The following is a 15276-nucleotide window of genomic DNA, read 5'->3' on the forward strand; positions in this document are numbered from 1 at the left end:
GCCAAAGAGATATGGAGCACTGCTTACATAGCTGGTGATAGTTTTGCTGTAACCTTAGTCTAAGCATTATGATTTCAGAGCTTATTTCTAAATGTAAAGAACTAAAATTTAGGTTCTTTTATTTTATATATTATTTATTGGAAAATATTTCCAGTTAATTTCTTGTATCTTTTGAAGTTTAAATATCTTGGATAAATTCTAAAGAAACCAGTTTTTAAAAACTACTATGTAATATTTACTATTATGACCAGCTTTTCAAATTTGCCTAAAGACCCAAAAACTATTGACTAAACAAGGAATGAAAATGTAGCTTATGATAGGACACTTACCTAGCATGTGTGGCCCTTGTTGATCCCAAGAACTACACACATGTGCATACACACACACACACACACACACACACACACACACACACACACACACGTATCCACACAATTACCTGAATGAGTTTATTAATCATATACATCTATCTATGTTTTCTCGGACCAATTTCTTTGCTACTAGTTAGGAAAGCTATCTAATAAAGCAGGTACCTTCAGAGGATGAAAATTATTCCCAAAAGTATTCACTATGAAGCATTATTTGTAACCTTTTTTGGGATTTAGAAGTTTCACTGCTAAATACATTTCCAAAGATTAAAATTAATACCCACTTGTCCCTTTTTGTACATTGTGTCTAAATCTCAGCCCAGCAACCACCCCGATGCAAATGCTTGTATGATGTACTTTTGTGAGATGTGACATTGCCTATGCAACATTCAACTATTCTCCAACTTATTTTGTAATAATTAATGTAGGAGACAAAATACAATTGGTTTCCTTAAATGATGACTGTCTTTATATGAAACAAACCTTATATATCACTAAATAACTCCATCAAAAGATTCCAGACACAATTAATCACAAATCATAATAAAACACATTTCTCTGTTTGATACAGAGACACAACATGCAGGGGGGAATGCATACACTGTGTAAAAGTCAGCTCACTGAATATGCTGTGTGCGCTCAAAGTAAAGAAAAAGATAGAAAAATCATACTCCACCAGCCCATCCTGTTCTGCTTTCTTCTACATGCTCCTGGTTCTACAAACAAAGAAAGATCATATTAAAGCACAAAAAGAACAGTTTTTCAAAGGTATAATTTGGACACTTTTCAACAGTAATCTGCCTGGTCACAGTGTACTCAGCCTCCAGTTCAGGACACTTTACTAAAGGTTTTTTTTTTGTTTTGTTTTTTGTTTTTTTTGACAGTGTGCTGAGTCTATATAGACAAATTGGAGATAAACCTAATTTCAAATTTTTTTCCTCCTTAGTTCTTCCATGTGACCCCTTGCAAAATTATCACAAATGTGTGGAAATTCAGCCCCAGTGAAGCACGTGATGTGATGCAGAGAAGTTGGAATTCCATAGTAAAGTTGAGGTTATGTTCTTTTGTCTTATGAAGTAGCTAGAAACCTGAACATTTGCACTTTTAGGTTTTAGCAAGATGCAGAAGTATCGCTTCTTATGTAAATATTTAGAAATCATAAAATGTAAACAGTACTTTTTCCTAGACAAATAAAGAACATTCTGAGTTGACTTGATAGGCATAGACTACTGTAGTAAGCTCAGTGGACAGAAAGGAACGCACCACAGAGAATTTGGAAGAGGGACGGCATCAGCAAGATCTTGGCCAAACCATGACCCCATCCAGGCATTTTGGTCTGTGAGTAAATTCAATGAAGGACTTCACTTACCAAATATAGGAAACCTAATTGTAAGCGTGAGAGACAATGTGTATTTGGTAGTGGCTAAGATGGCAGGAGGTCAAAAGTACCATTTAGAATTCCCCCTTTTAAGGAAACACTGATAAAGGTTCAGCTCAAGGATACCATTGTGGGGATAGAGTAAGGCGATATTGAATGCTCGGATCAACAGAAATAATTTTGAGAATGTTTCACAAATAGTTCTGGAAACATCTGCTGTGAATAAAGATCACCTAGAGGGAGTTAAAAAGACAGTTGTGAAAGAAACAGCAGTTATACTTTGGGACAGGATTGACTTTCTGTGGCTGAATCATGTTTCCCTCATTCCCTTACAATGGGACATAGTCATGTGGTAAGGTCTAGACTCAGTATGTGAACAGAGAAACAAGCCATTTGTAGCCCTTCCCATAAAAACACTCTCGCAGACTGCCCCCCACACACATTCTTTTCTTTCTGCTCTAGTTGAATGTTAATGACTTAGAACCACACATTAAGATAACAGAAATGCTATCCTCTGGGTTTCTGAACTACATTATGGAGCAGAATACCCACTCCACACCAGACCTCATTTTCTTGGATTTGCTATTGGTTGTATAATGAACCATGAATTCCTACTGTATTAAGCCAATTAATCATTGGAATTTCCTCCTACAGCAGTGCTGTTAGCTTGCCTTGGAAATGCATTAACTAAAGAATAAAAATTCTATGTAGGTGGTCAAACAAGGAACCCAAACAAGCTCAACAAGGATGACACCAATGGATATGCCAAGATAGGGAAAAGCCCATGAGGCTTCACCCTTATATAAAAAACTCTAGGTAACTTAAGAAAGCTGAGAACTGGAACGGTGGTCTTCCCTATAAAGAAGCACATCCATTGGTTTTTCAGTGACAAATAGCTATAGAAACATACAAACGAGTAACATTATACAAGCTAACCAGGTTATATTGAGGAATATATATGTATATACATATGTGTATACAGTAACAATTAAGAAAAAAGAGACCATGAATATGAAGAGAAGTGGGGAAGCATATATGGAAATGTTTGGAAGAAAGAGAAGGAAGAATTGTTGTAATGATATAATTTCAAGAAGAAAAAATTCTAGATAAATCAGACTTATCTAGAAAAGACCAGGGACTAAGGTAATGGATCTTTATCATATTGAGAAAGTGCTTGCCTTCAAGGATGATAACCTGAATACCAGCACCCAAGTTCACTTAAAAATGAGAGGCAAAAATGTAGGTATGCACTTGTAATCACAGCACTGTTCACTGGGGTGTTTTGTATGTTGCTTGAATGCCAATCTAGCATAAGAAAATTACTACTACAGGGTAATGAGAGACTCTGTCCAAAGGAGATGATTAACATTCCCAAAGATTGTGCTTGAGGTTGTCTCCTGGTTTCTATACTCCTGTCTGAACACACATATGCATCAACATACTCATAATCAAACACACACACATACATACTCACACACACTCAGAAACACACACACACTCAGAAACACACACACACACACTCACAAACACACACACACACACACTCACAAACACACACACACACATGCACATAACACTTACACATAAACAAAGTCAAAACAAAATGAAGACCCTGAGAGATGTATATTTTGCAAACACAATGGATCTTAAGGAGAGTTTCCTGAGTCCTATAGTGGTTGGCTAATGTCTCATAGAAAAAAAGATTTCAAGATGTAAAAAAAGAGTCAAACTTTTTGCCAATCTTCAGTCATGAAGATAAAAATTATTTTTAGAGAGGCAAGAATAACATATAAGATGGTTGTTCGCTATGCTATAAATTTCTTTTCTATCTTTTTGTTTTGTTTATTATTTTTGTTTGGGTTTGTTTGTTTGTTTGTTTGTTTGACACAGCATTTTTTTCTGTCTTGTGTAGCCCTGGTTGTCCTGGAATTCACTCTGTAGAGCAGCTGACCTCAAACTCACAGACATGTGCCTGCCTCTGCCTTCTGAGTGTTGAGGTTAAAGGTGAACTCCAACACTGCACAGCCAGCTAGAAATTTCTTAATAAATCTCACCAATATTTTTATAGAATAAATAACTTTGTAAGCCTTTTTACCTCTTTCATGTCTGGCACCATGAATAAAACATTGATTGATTAGCTCAAACATTACTTGTTTTCAGAACACAAACACATTAGTCATGAGTATGGCGGTTGGAAAATTGTAAGTTAATTCAGACAAAATATTCTAAATGTAATTACTTTTCTAGCTATAAAGGTCATTTTCCAGGAACCTCTATTCCTCATTGTGAGGACATTTTATATTTTCTGCCCATTTAGGTTACATTGTCTCAGATTTGATGAATTAGAATATCAGATTGCAAATGAATCAATATTTTTTTTGTCTGTGTTCATACTTTCCAAGTTAATAACGTTAAAGTTGAGTTTATAATGCTTAAATTTCAGGGTGTTGAAGATATATCCAACTAAAAACAGGCAATAAGATCAGTGAGTTCTAATTCACTAGTTTGAGATCAAGGTTTCCCAGTGGTACTACTTGAAACTTATCTTTTTGCTTTGTTAACAAACTCATAAGTAAAATAAACTCAGTGTTTTACAAATTGTTTAAGTTTAGTCAAGACTTTTTCTGACAGGATAATGACCTAAAAGCATTTGTAGCCTAGGGAATGCTGCCTAGTATAGCTCCTATATATTTTCAAGCAGAATAAAACATTCTCCATATAAAATAAAATGCTCTAAATCTTAGATGGAATTTAATGACTTACTTTGATTGATCTAAACTTTAGCTTCATAAAATAAGTTAACACTACATTTGTTTAAATAAAATATTTTTTCATAATTAGAACTCTCTAAATGTACTCAGCAGTAGTTTTTATTTGAAAAAAACATTTTTAGTAAAAAATTTAGTACCTAAAATGAGTACTTAAAGACAGGCACACTGCAATGATTCAGACTGGTGCAGTACCTTTAGACTCATTAATTTCAGCAGATTATATTTGAATTTGAACAATGAAAACAACTGAAGCTCAAAGATAAATTTGCATCTTGTTTTCAAGATTTGCATCTTCAGATTAGTATAGTAGGGAGTGCTCTCCAAAGATCCCTGGACAGCAGCATAAAGTGCATAGAGATCAAATGGTTTATGTCCTATTCTCAGTCACCTCCCTTAGATTTTAAAATAGGCACTACTTCACTTACTTTCATAATTTTTTTCAACTTTGACAATTTTGTCCAATTTTCATTTCTTCTCCAATTTTCTGTGAAACATCTATTTTCATAACACACCCATTCTTTCTTTGTCTTATCTTGTTTCACTTCTGTTGACTACTGCCCTGACGATCTCCAATTCCTAGATCACCATCCTAACATCACATTGGCTCATTTTATGTCTTTCTATATTCAAAATAAAAGCCATTCAAGAAAATAACTGCTGTGCTATATTTGATAAAAATGTTGCAATTGCTGTGAACATGCAGCAACGCTGTTTTACATGGCAATCAGAAGTCGAATGCATCAAATCCTGCTTAACAAGTCAAACTGTGACCCATGAATGAGAGGCTCTTGGTGTATTTCCATTTTCAGAAATAGTTGCCAACAGTTTTAATACACTTTACCTTAGGACAATCCCATGCATGCCAGTCTTCCCTGAAATCACATATAGACAAGACTGAGACATTCTGCACTCTTTTTAGCCACTGCAAACATATTCGTTCGTTGGTCACCCATGTGAGCCAGCTGAAATAATAGTCACTGCCAACAAACCAAAAGAGACAGTCTCAACCCTCAGCTCAGTACCACATTTAAAGAGTATCTTCATTTATAGTTTCTAAAAAACAGTTGTTATTATGGAGTATATATTTAGTAAATAAGAAAGACAAATTTTCTCTGAGAATAGTATTTAAGTAGATCTGCTGGCTAAAATAAATAAGAGGCTATTCGTCTTAGAAAATTATTTGTACTTGAGCTTTCTCCGCATTTTTGGAAAACAAAATTGAGATGTAAGGAGAAGCTATCGATCTGTCTAAGAGGGATAAAAGTGTTACATTTTCTATGATGTACTCATAATCCCACCTCCCCCCCCCCTTTTTTTTAAACTTTCTACTTGGTGCAGAGTAGCCAACTATAGTGAAAAGTTCACCTTTGTTTCCAGGTGGGTTTATGCGGAATCTAAGTTTTAGCTGTTATCATGGTCAAGTGTTGAAATTGTACTAATAATAATCAGATGATTTAAAAGCTTTGATGGTCTTTATATCATATCTAAGTGTCAATGAATGACATAATTATACTTGTCTGTGAATGAAAATTCATAGCCCAAATTGCAGAACTTTTTAATTTTTCATAGAGCTAAAAGGAACTTAGGGATCAAATCCTGATCTCATAATATTCTATCATAGTACATAAGCTCAGTGAAATTATTTAGCCATGTAGGTCTTGTTTCTGTATCAATTTGAAATAATAGTGTACTGATTTGAATATGTAAACATGAGCTGAGTGTGCTTAACATGCCTCTTGACTCAAGTGTTGTTTCTATAAGTTGGCACCTAAGGAAAAGAATATTTTTAAGAAAATGCATATTCAAGCTTCCATTAACCAGGTTGTTGTGAACAATCATTTGACTCTGTCTAATTCTCCCTGGTATAGCTGGAGGAGAAGAGCCAAGCCCTCTGGGTTAAGCAGGTGAGGTTCTTGAATTTTTACCAAATTCAAACAGAAAGACACACAGGATGTGAGAAGTGAGAATATTAATCGCAGCACTAAGAAGGTAGAGGCAAGTAATTGCTTCAAGGTCAAGACCAGCTTGGTGTACAAAGCAAGTTCCAGGGCAGCCAGAGCTGTGTTACACAGAGAAACCCTATCTCAAACCAAACCCAAACCCAAACCCAAACCCAAACCAACACCCAGAAAGAAAAAAGAAATTATTTTTGATTGTGTGTATATGCATTGGTTCCAGTATAGGTTTGTACACATGAGCCCAGTGCCAGCAGAGGCAAGAAAAGAACTTCAGACCTCCTGGAGCTGCCCTATGTGAGTAGTGCGCAGTAAACTCCAGTCTTCTGCAAGATCAACGTAGTCCTAAAGACTGAGACATCGCTCTATCCTAAAGGCTTCCTTTTTCTGTCTGTCAGTTCCTTGACATAGAACCCTCTATCTAGATAATCAAAACAGTCTATTTCAAAGTAAGACGATACTAATGTTTGAGAAGAGTGGCCTTGTCTGGTTTATAATGTCCCAGGATGCACATAGATTCATCAATCCTGGCCTGAGGGAAACCAGACCAGATTTTAAAGGACTCATGCTGAACACTTGCCAATCTGAACTTTGGTCCCAAGTTTACATTTCTACCTCCAAGGAAAACCCCAGAAAGCTTTAGATTCATCACCATGGTCATCTTTAAATGAGTCTTTAAATGAGTAACAGAGTATTTAAAAAACTAGTTCAAGAAACGTATTTGTGACTTTTAATTTGCATGCATCTTGCATGTTAATTTTCTGCTTTTTGGCATGTGTATCTTCAACTCACTAGAAATAAAATCTAAACTATTATGTAGAAAGTTCAATATGTTGAAATTTGGTGAAAAATAAGAGAGGGATCTGAGATCACTGACCTCGAGGCTATCATCTCTGGAACTGGTATTTCCATAGGGCCCACATGGTGAGGGTAGGTAGCGTCAACAATAAAGACACGAACAACAGGATTCTTAGCTCCAGCCTGGCAAGAAAATGGAAGTTTACAAGCTGATACAATTTTACTGACCACCAATATTTTAAAGACACTTTAGGATTCAAGGCACATTTTAATTAGTGAGAAAAGCTAAAGAAACAACAGTTGAAGATGTTCTGCCTAGTGACCAGGAACTTCATTTCTATTTTACTTGCAAGGTGGTTAACAATGTTGTATCAATCAGAGTCAAATGTATTTCAGGTGTTTAATGAGAGATTTGATTTATAGGAGAAGTTATTAGGGATATGAAAGTCCACATCTACAGCCCATACTCTATCCTGATTTTCAAGACAGGTGTTTCATTGTTGGTACAGTGAGAATAACCATATACCTGTATGCTATAAAGGGTAATGAATCTGTTTGAGAGAGAATAAAAAAAGAGAACTAAATGAAACTAACCGATTGAGTGACCAAATTTCTTTTTTTCTTTTTTTCTTTTCTTTTTTTTTTTTTTTTTTTTTGTTTTGTTTTTTTTTGTTTTTTTGTTTTTTGTTTTTCAAGACAGGGTTTCTCTGTGTAGTTCTGGCTGTCCTGGAACTCACTCTGTAGACCAGGCTGGCCTCGAACTCAGAAATCCGCCTGCCTCTGCCTCCCAAGTGCTGGGATTAAAGGCGTGCGCCACCACCGCCCAGCGAGTGACCAAATTTCTTAATCTCCCTGTACCTCACAACCCACTACCATTGCTTCCTTCCCAAGGGATGGGACAAATCTCACTGCCAAATAAGGCATCCATGGGCCTTTACATTTTTTTCTTGGTTTGTGTTTCTTGGGCTACTGCATACCTAAAATTTACATGACAGCATGCTTCATACCTAGACACTGTCTTTGAATTGATGTTATTTTGCTTCAGAAAGAATCTTGCGGTTAAAATGCGAATCCATAGCATTTGAGAGCACAGTGTTTGGTGACTTAATTTTTCATTCATCTAAAGCAGTGCTTCTCAACCTCCCAAAGGCTATGACCCTTTCTTACCCTGTGTTGTGGTGACCACAAACCATAAAATTATTTTGGTTGCTACTTCATAACTATAATTTTGTTGTGATTGTAATGAAAATATCTGTGTTTTCCAAAGGTGTTAGCCAACCCCAGTGAAACAATCGTTTGACCACCCACCAAAGGGGTCGAGACCCCCGGGTTGAGAATCCTGATCTAAAGTCTTTCTTGAGACTTTTTCAGTTCTTTGGCATTTCCTCATCTCTCCACCCAGCACTAGAGGTTTTAGTGTCCTCAGTCTGTAAAAAGCCACGAAGACTTAGGCACACACAGACAAGTGGGAGTCACTTCTCAGTTCTGAGCGTCCTTATCTCTTCCTGTTCACATTGAGTCTTTAGAACATTCTGTTCTTTTAATTTTGGATTCCAAGTATCAGGCTTTTTACTTCCAAGCATCTCCAACTTTCCATTTTTCTACACCATCCTTGAGGAGACTTATACCTCAACATTTATTTCCTATCTCATTCCTTTTCTTAAGTAAATTTTAACATAAACATTATATTTCTACATCTCTCTTTGGGGTGTCTTTGACTTGTTTCAAAAGCCAATGTTGCAAATGCCACATCCATCCTATCGTATATAGGGACCTGCTGGAGTCATTCATGAGTAGGGCTTGAGAAATAAAAGCACCAAGAGCTATGCATATATTTTTAAAATTCTAAAAAATACCCAATTATTTTACAAGAGGCAAATTCCTTTCCAAACTTTCCTCTTTCATGCCTTTGTCTAGATTTAAAATAGGTCACAATGTTTCTTCCTGTTACTTAGCCTTTCTGCTGCACACCCAGGCCCTTCTAGTCTAGCCTTGGAACTGAATAAAACATATGTATAATGTTTACTTTCATTAACTGTCTTAAGGAGGAAATGGAGACTCAAAAACTTCACTTACCTATCTACAAGCGATCTTAACATGTGCCTGACACTACCTGACAAAGACATCAAATTCAATATTTAAATTTCCCTTTCTGGTTTGCATTTACAGGAGAATTCAAGAGAGAATTGTGAAACAGAACTTTTACCCTGAATTTGGAACATAGAATGTATATATATATATATATATATATATATATATATATATATAATTAATTAAAACTAAGTTAAGCTTGTTTTTCCTCCATGATCTAGACCATATGTTTTTTTCAAAGATTCTGCAATAGATTTTGCAAAGACTACTTCTTCCAGCATAGCCAGATGTCCAAAGCAACAGATGTCCACATAAACAATAGAGCACAGTACAGTGTTTGCTTTATGACATACAAGGACAAGAAGCTTTCCAAATGTGTTGATCCCACCTCTATTCATGGTAATGATTGCTCAATTTGACATCAAAGGGATGAAGTCCTCTATTAAAAGCATCTCACGTACCTTCGGATATGGAATATTTATAGTTCTAGGATACTGTCCATCACCATAATAAGAATAGGCAATAATAGGTATATCTGAATCATTAAATTCTACATATGCCAAAAATTTTCCATCTGGAGACCACCAAAGAGCATATTTTGTAGCAAGCATTTCCTCTGAAAAATAAAAATTTACTTATTATTTATAATTATAGCTTATTCTTAAAATGATTGTTAATAGATCTAAACAAATATTTATTAGCTTAAATCATGTTTTAAATGTGTATGTAACATATGTCATACTTTGGTTATGAAAAAAATACTGTGAATTAAGAGGAACAGTTTAAATTTTATTCTATATCAAATGTCAATTAGTCTTGTTAGTAATTGCTGTTAACCAGAAATGTAACATTTAAAATAAATAATAAACACATTGGTAATAATTAGTTTTCCCCTTAGAGCAATTTAAAAAATAACCTAAAGTAGCCCAAACAGACTATACTCTGTCTACAGCCATAGTAGACAAAGCAGGCTAGTAAGTAGACAGTACCTGAAGTAGACAAAGAAGGCTGTGATTTTTACTGGCAAGTGATATTACCAACAGAGTTTGAGTTTCATTCCTAAACATTTTTTGAACTAGGGTTAATGTGTGTGTGTGTGTGTGTGTGTGTGTGTGTGCTCTCCCACATGTGCGTGTACATGTGCATGTGCGTGTGTGTATAAAAATATATTCACATATATCTTTTAAAAGAAATGGACTCGAGGAATAGACACTAGACAACCTCTTAAAGTCTAATTAAGTCCCGTTTCCTTCCTGATCTAGAATACGGATAAAATTTAAAAGGGTGTTGATATAAAAAAACTAAGAACATTTTCTTGCAGAATAATGAAGTTGTTTAGCTTGGGTGGGGGAGAGAAGATGTCTTTCCTAATCAAAACAAACACTGGATTAACTCAGCAGCTAAGGACCATATACTTCTTGGACTATAAATCTCCACTTTATAGTAACATTCATGAATACCGATTATACTGGTCTCTGACAAGATTTTATTCTTTAAGATTAGCCTCATTCTGTCCATAACCTATTAATATAACCTATTTTCAGAAGGACAACCAGCTCATTAAAAAATATTCCATTCAACTAATTTTTACTGAGTATGTGAAAACATTTTCAGTTATAAGCCTAATATATCAGCAGTAGAAAAGAAATATAGCTTACCTTCATAAACCCAGTCTGGGATTCCATTAAATATTCTGTTTTCTCTTCCAGTGTAAGTTATTTGAATAGGTGGATCTCCTGGTCTTTGTTTCAAATAAATATTGTTTTGATAGACATATGCCTAAAAATGGTAGAAAATTACTCAGTAAGGGAAATTTCCCTAACAAATAGAGTAACAATGCATATTTAATTATTTACCTACTGTCTTTTAAAGGGCTGGTAATTCAGATGCAAAAGAATTCACAACTAAAATAATTTAATAAGGTAAAAAAATAATCAACTCACATTAACATTAATTATGATTTAAAAATCAGAATCGAATAAGAATTAATTTTTACCATGATATAGTTATTTTATTATCCAATAAGTAATTGTGCATATTGACAGGTAGTCAAATAAACCCCCGAATATTAATAGCTAGCCAGATCTAATCTTTATTTAGAGTCCTTAAATCAGAGCTTGGACAAAATTTCATGTTGTCTGAAGCTAGTCTGGGAAACTTGTGAAAACCATATTTTTCCTGAGTTCTCTGGCACAACGCATTCTGGCTGAGTATAAGGATAAAGTTTTTGACTGCGATATTTAAAGAAGTCTATCCATGAGCTTGAGATTTTGCGGAATTCTCAAACGGGTTTCAATTTATCCAAACTCTTCCCGTTTTTAGCCACTGAAATAGTCATGATGTCTCTCTCTCTCTCTCTCTCTCTCTCTCTCTCTCTCTCTCTCCTTTTAGGCAAGAAAATTTAACAAAGGCCAAAATCAAGTGGCTCCTCTTTTATTTAAATGATTAAACACTTCTATAATCTAAACACTTACTAATTTACTCCCAACAGGAGACCAGCACAGATACTGAATGGGACGAGGGAGCTCATATCCTCTTACAAATTCCCTAGAAAGAAAGAAAGAAAAAATAAATATGTAAAACCACAACAACTCTTGGTGTTCAATGTGAAATAAAATCTTCATAAACAGAATAAGAAAATAAGCCATTGAAATTAAGGACATCTGTATGAAATATCCTCACTTCTACAAGTTCAGAAGAGGAACACACAGGAATAAGGCATTGAAGCCATGCACAGGGAATAGCTGCCATCTGCTCATTGGTGGTTTAAGTCACCTAACTCCTCTGTTTTCAGACCTTCATGGTGAAGTCAATGGGTAACACACCTACAGACTGGGTCATCTGGAAGTTGTCTAATCGAGCCCCACCATCTTATAGGAGACAACCATAAGACACAGAGAGATGAGAATGACTTAAAAATTGCATTGCTGGTTCTTGGGCAGACCCCAAATAAAGCTCAAGTCATTTAACCCCTGAGACTGTAAAATTTGCACACACCAGACTAAGATGGTCGCTGACGTGCCATCCAGCTCCGAGTTTCTATAATTGTGCTCCAGTTTAATATGTGCTCTTCCACATTCTCATTCACAACCCCCATCTCTGTGAATGCATATGAATTTCAAATTTTTGAAAATAAGATGCCATTTGACAATCTCCCCAGGGATCTGACTTGAAATCAGAAAAGGAAAGGAACATCTGATCTCAAGCTAAACCGAAAAACAGATCGTATACTGGGCAGTGTGCCTTAAGCTTGCAAAGTTCTCCACCCATGGGGAAATTTCAGATATTCTATTGGCCAAAAATCTCACTTTGATGTTTAGCGTCCCACTGTGAGCTTCAGCCAGGGGAATTGCATTGTGGAGCTCTTGCAGATTTTCTAGGAGAACATTTCAAATGTTTATGTACTAAAGAACTGCAAATTGCCAGGCTGAAAGGTTGACTGCTTGAAAATCATCTTAGTCGTCTCATCAAGATTGTTATTGTAGGACAGCAAAGCAATATCTACTCCTAAGACCAATTAGAAGATATTTTAAAAAGACTCCGTTTGTTTCCGCTAACAGCATCTGTACCTTGGGCCCCATGTATGTATCAGTTCTACCTTGCTTGTTCCCTCACACTTTGACACCTAGGAAGACCTAAAATACACTTTATCTTTGATGCATTTATTATGTCACACAGAGCAATACCTAGCAATGAGGCAGAAATTGATGAGAAAGGGTGATGCTTTCAGAGGAAGGACATTATGGGGCTGCATTGCAGTAGGGATCCTGGCAGCCAGAGGGCGATACATGAACACCAGGCACAGGAAGGCAGGCAAGGGTACAATGGATATGTAAGGGTCTAGTAAAGATAATGAGGCAGAAGACATTTTTTTTTTAACCTGGCTTACAATTCTGTATCAAGTTAATGTCCTAATATTACTATTGACTGACATTGTAATGCTGCCTAAGTTTTCTCCATGGAGTACAATTTAGCTATGCAATGACATAAACAATGGATATGTAAGGGTCTAGTAAAGATAATGAGGCAGAAGACATTTTTGTTTTTAACCTGGCTTACAATTCTGTATCAAGTTAATGCCCTAATATTACTATTGACTGACATTGTAATGCTGCCTAAGTTTTCTCCATGGAGTACAATTTAGCTATGCAATGACATAAACAATGGCAATCTACAAATCCAACTGCATGTCTCTTTATGACTGGAAAGCCATCTGAGCTGCCATTTTCAGGTTTTATGAGTCACTAATGCCATAAAAGATGGAGAAAGGGGATGTATTATAAAAGCTGTCATCTACAAATTCCCACCTTGCTTATGCCAGAATGATCTTTATTACTTTATGCTAGACTTTTTTCTGGTTTTTTTTTTTACTAATTTTTTCATACAATATATGTTGATAATATTTTACACCAGATTCTTTCTAACTCTCTATGCACCCAACTTGATGTTTGAAGTTCTCTCTCTCTCTCTCTCTCTCTCTCTCTCTCTCTCTCTCTCTCTCTCTCTCTTTCGATAAAGTACAAAAATGAAAATAGAAGTTAACAAATAAGAAAAAAATAGACAACAACATCAAAAAATATGGAATTTGTTATGTGTTGATCAACTATTCCCGGGCATAGGGCCTGCCCTGGAGTGTGGCTAAAAAACGCAGTGTCACTCCACTGGAGAAAAGTGATTTCTCCTGTGAGGTGAACATCAGTTACAAATAGCTTTTTGGTTAAAGGTTTTAATAATCTTCAGAGGCAGACAAATAGGAATAATGATATTTAATCAAAACTAGACTTTCAACCAATTTGTCATCTCCAACTAAAATGAAACTGTTTTACCTGGTTGAAAATATCTGGAAATTAAAATAGTTGTGAAAAAGCAGGAGACATACACTTAAATTTACACATAACTAAAAATCCAGTGGTTTGAATAGATTTACTATAGAAAAGCTAAGTGGGTCATATGGTTGCGGGAGATAAATCTTATTTTAGCCATTGTTAAGTTAATAATCATCGTTTGATCTGGGAATATCTTTATTTGGATACTTTTCAATTTGGTGGACTTCAACATCAAGAATTTTTACATGGAAAAAAAAAGGACATGATTAAAGCCTGAATCAAACTGTTCTGCAAGGCTCCAATTCCCATTTTGGCAGACTGAAGGGTTCTTAGGAGTAGGCTTGGTTCCTGCAGCTCATTTGCATTTTTCTATATATGCCTTTCAGGCTATAGAGCTCTGTAAATACTTCTTGCCTAATGGTGGTATTGAAACAGAAAAGAGACTCCAAATCCATTAGATCAACTGAGACAATGTTTTTAAAAAGCAGGTCTTGCTTCTTCCCTAAATATTTTAAATAAGGAGATGACAAAAAAAAAAAAAAAATTGTTCTTTGCTTGACAAAAGGGGCAGTAGACCAGAAGAGGCCTTTAAATACCTCTGCAAGCCATGTAATTATTCTTCGTTTTTTATATAACAGCAAAGAGGGTATCATATTAAGATGAGTAACTACACTAATCCATTTCCTCAATTAGTGAGAGTGAGTTTTCTAAAGTACAAATCTGATCGTGTCATTTCCTGTAAAATTCTTCAGGGATATCCTTTGGTCATCAAAAATAGTTTTAAGCTCTTTTAAATGGTTACCTAGTTGTTGCCCCATTTTCAGTTCCCAACTCCTTTCCAAGGTTATCCATCCTCCCTAGGAGGCAGCTCTCTTCTAATCAGTTGAAGTGCAATTGTTTTTAACACTTTGTGCTCTCTGCCTGGAAGCCAACATATACTCTTCCTTCAATCTTCTTACACACTCACATTTTCCTTTTAACTGCTAACTATTTCATGTAGTTGAAATTTACATTAAAATGATATATAAATGGCAATTATTCCTTCTTCAATTGAGAGTTACTTAACACTTTAAGCATTAAAGAAAGAAT

General features: G+C 35.5%; 1 protein-coding gene across 1 annotated transcript in view; it reads right to left on the bottom strand.

Annotated features, from left to right (window-relative positions):
- The window catches only part of Fap (fibroblast activation protein alpha), a 71408-nt gene that overhangs the window by 35307 nt on the left and 20825 nt on the right, over positions 1 to 15276 (bottom strand). Inside the window, exons 7-12 of the mRNA XM_034495040.2 lie at positions 11836 to 11908; positions 11020 to 11140; positions 9823 to 9977; positions 7350 to 7453; positions 5359 to 5494; positions 1040 to 1084 (exon numbers count right to left, since the gene is read on the bottom strand). Coding sequence (XP_034350931.1) covers positions 1040 to 1084; positions 5359 to 5494; positions 7350 to 7453; positions 9823 to 9977; positions 11020 to 11140; positions 11836 to 11908 — 634 coding nt within the window. The remainder of the gene's footprint in view (positions 1 to 1039; positions 1085 to 5358; positions 5495 to 7349; positions 7454 to 9822; positions 9978 to 11019; positions 11141 to 11835; positions 11909 to 15276) is intronic.

This window comes from Arvicanthis niloticus, chromosome 2 (assembly GCF_011762505.2).
Source record: "Arvicanthis niloticus isolate mArvNil1 chromosome 2, mArvNil1.pat.X, whole genome shotgun sequence".
NCBI classification, from domain to species: domain Eukaryota; kingdom Metazoa; phylum Chordata; class Mammalia; order Rodentia; family Muridae; genus Arvicanthis; species Arvicanthis niloticus.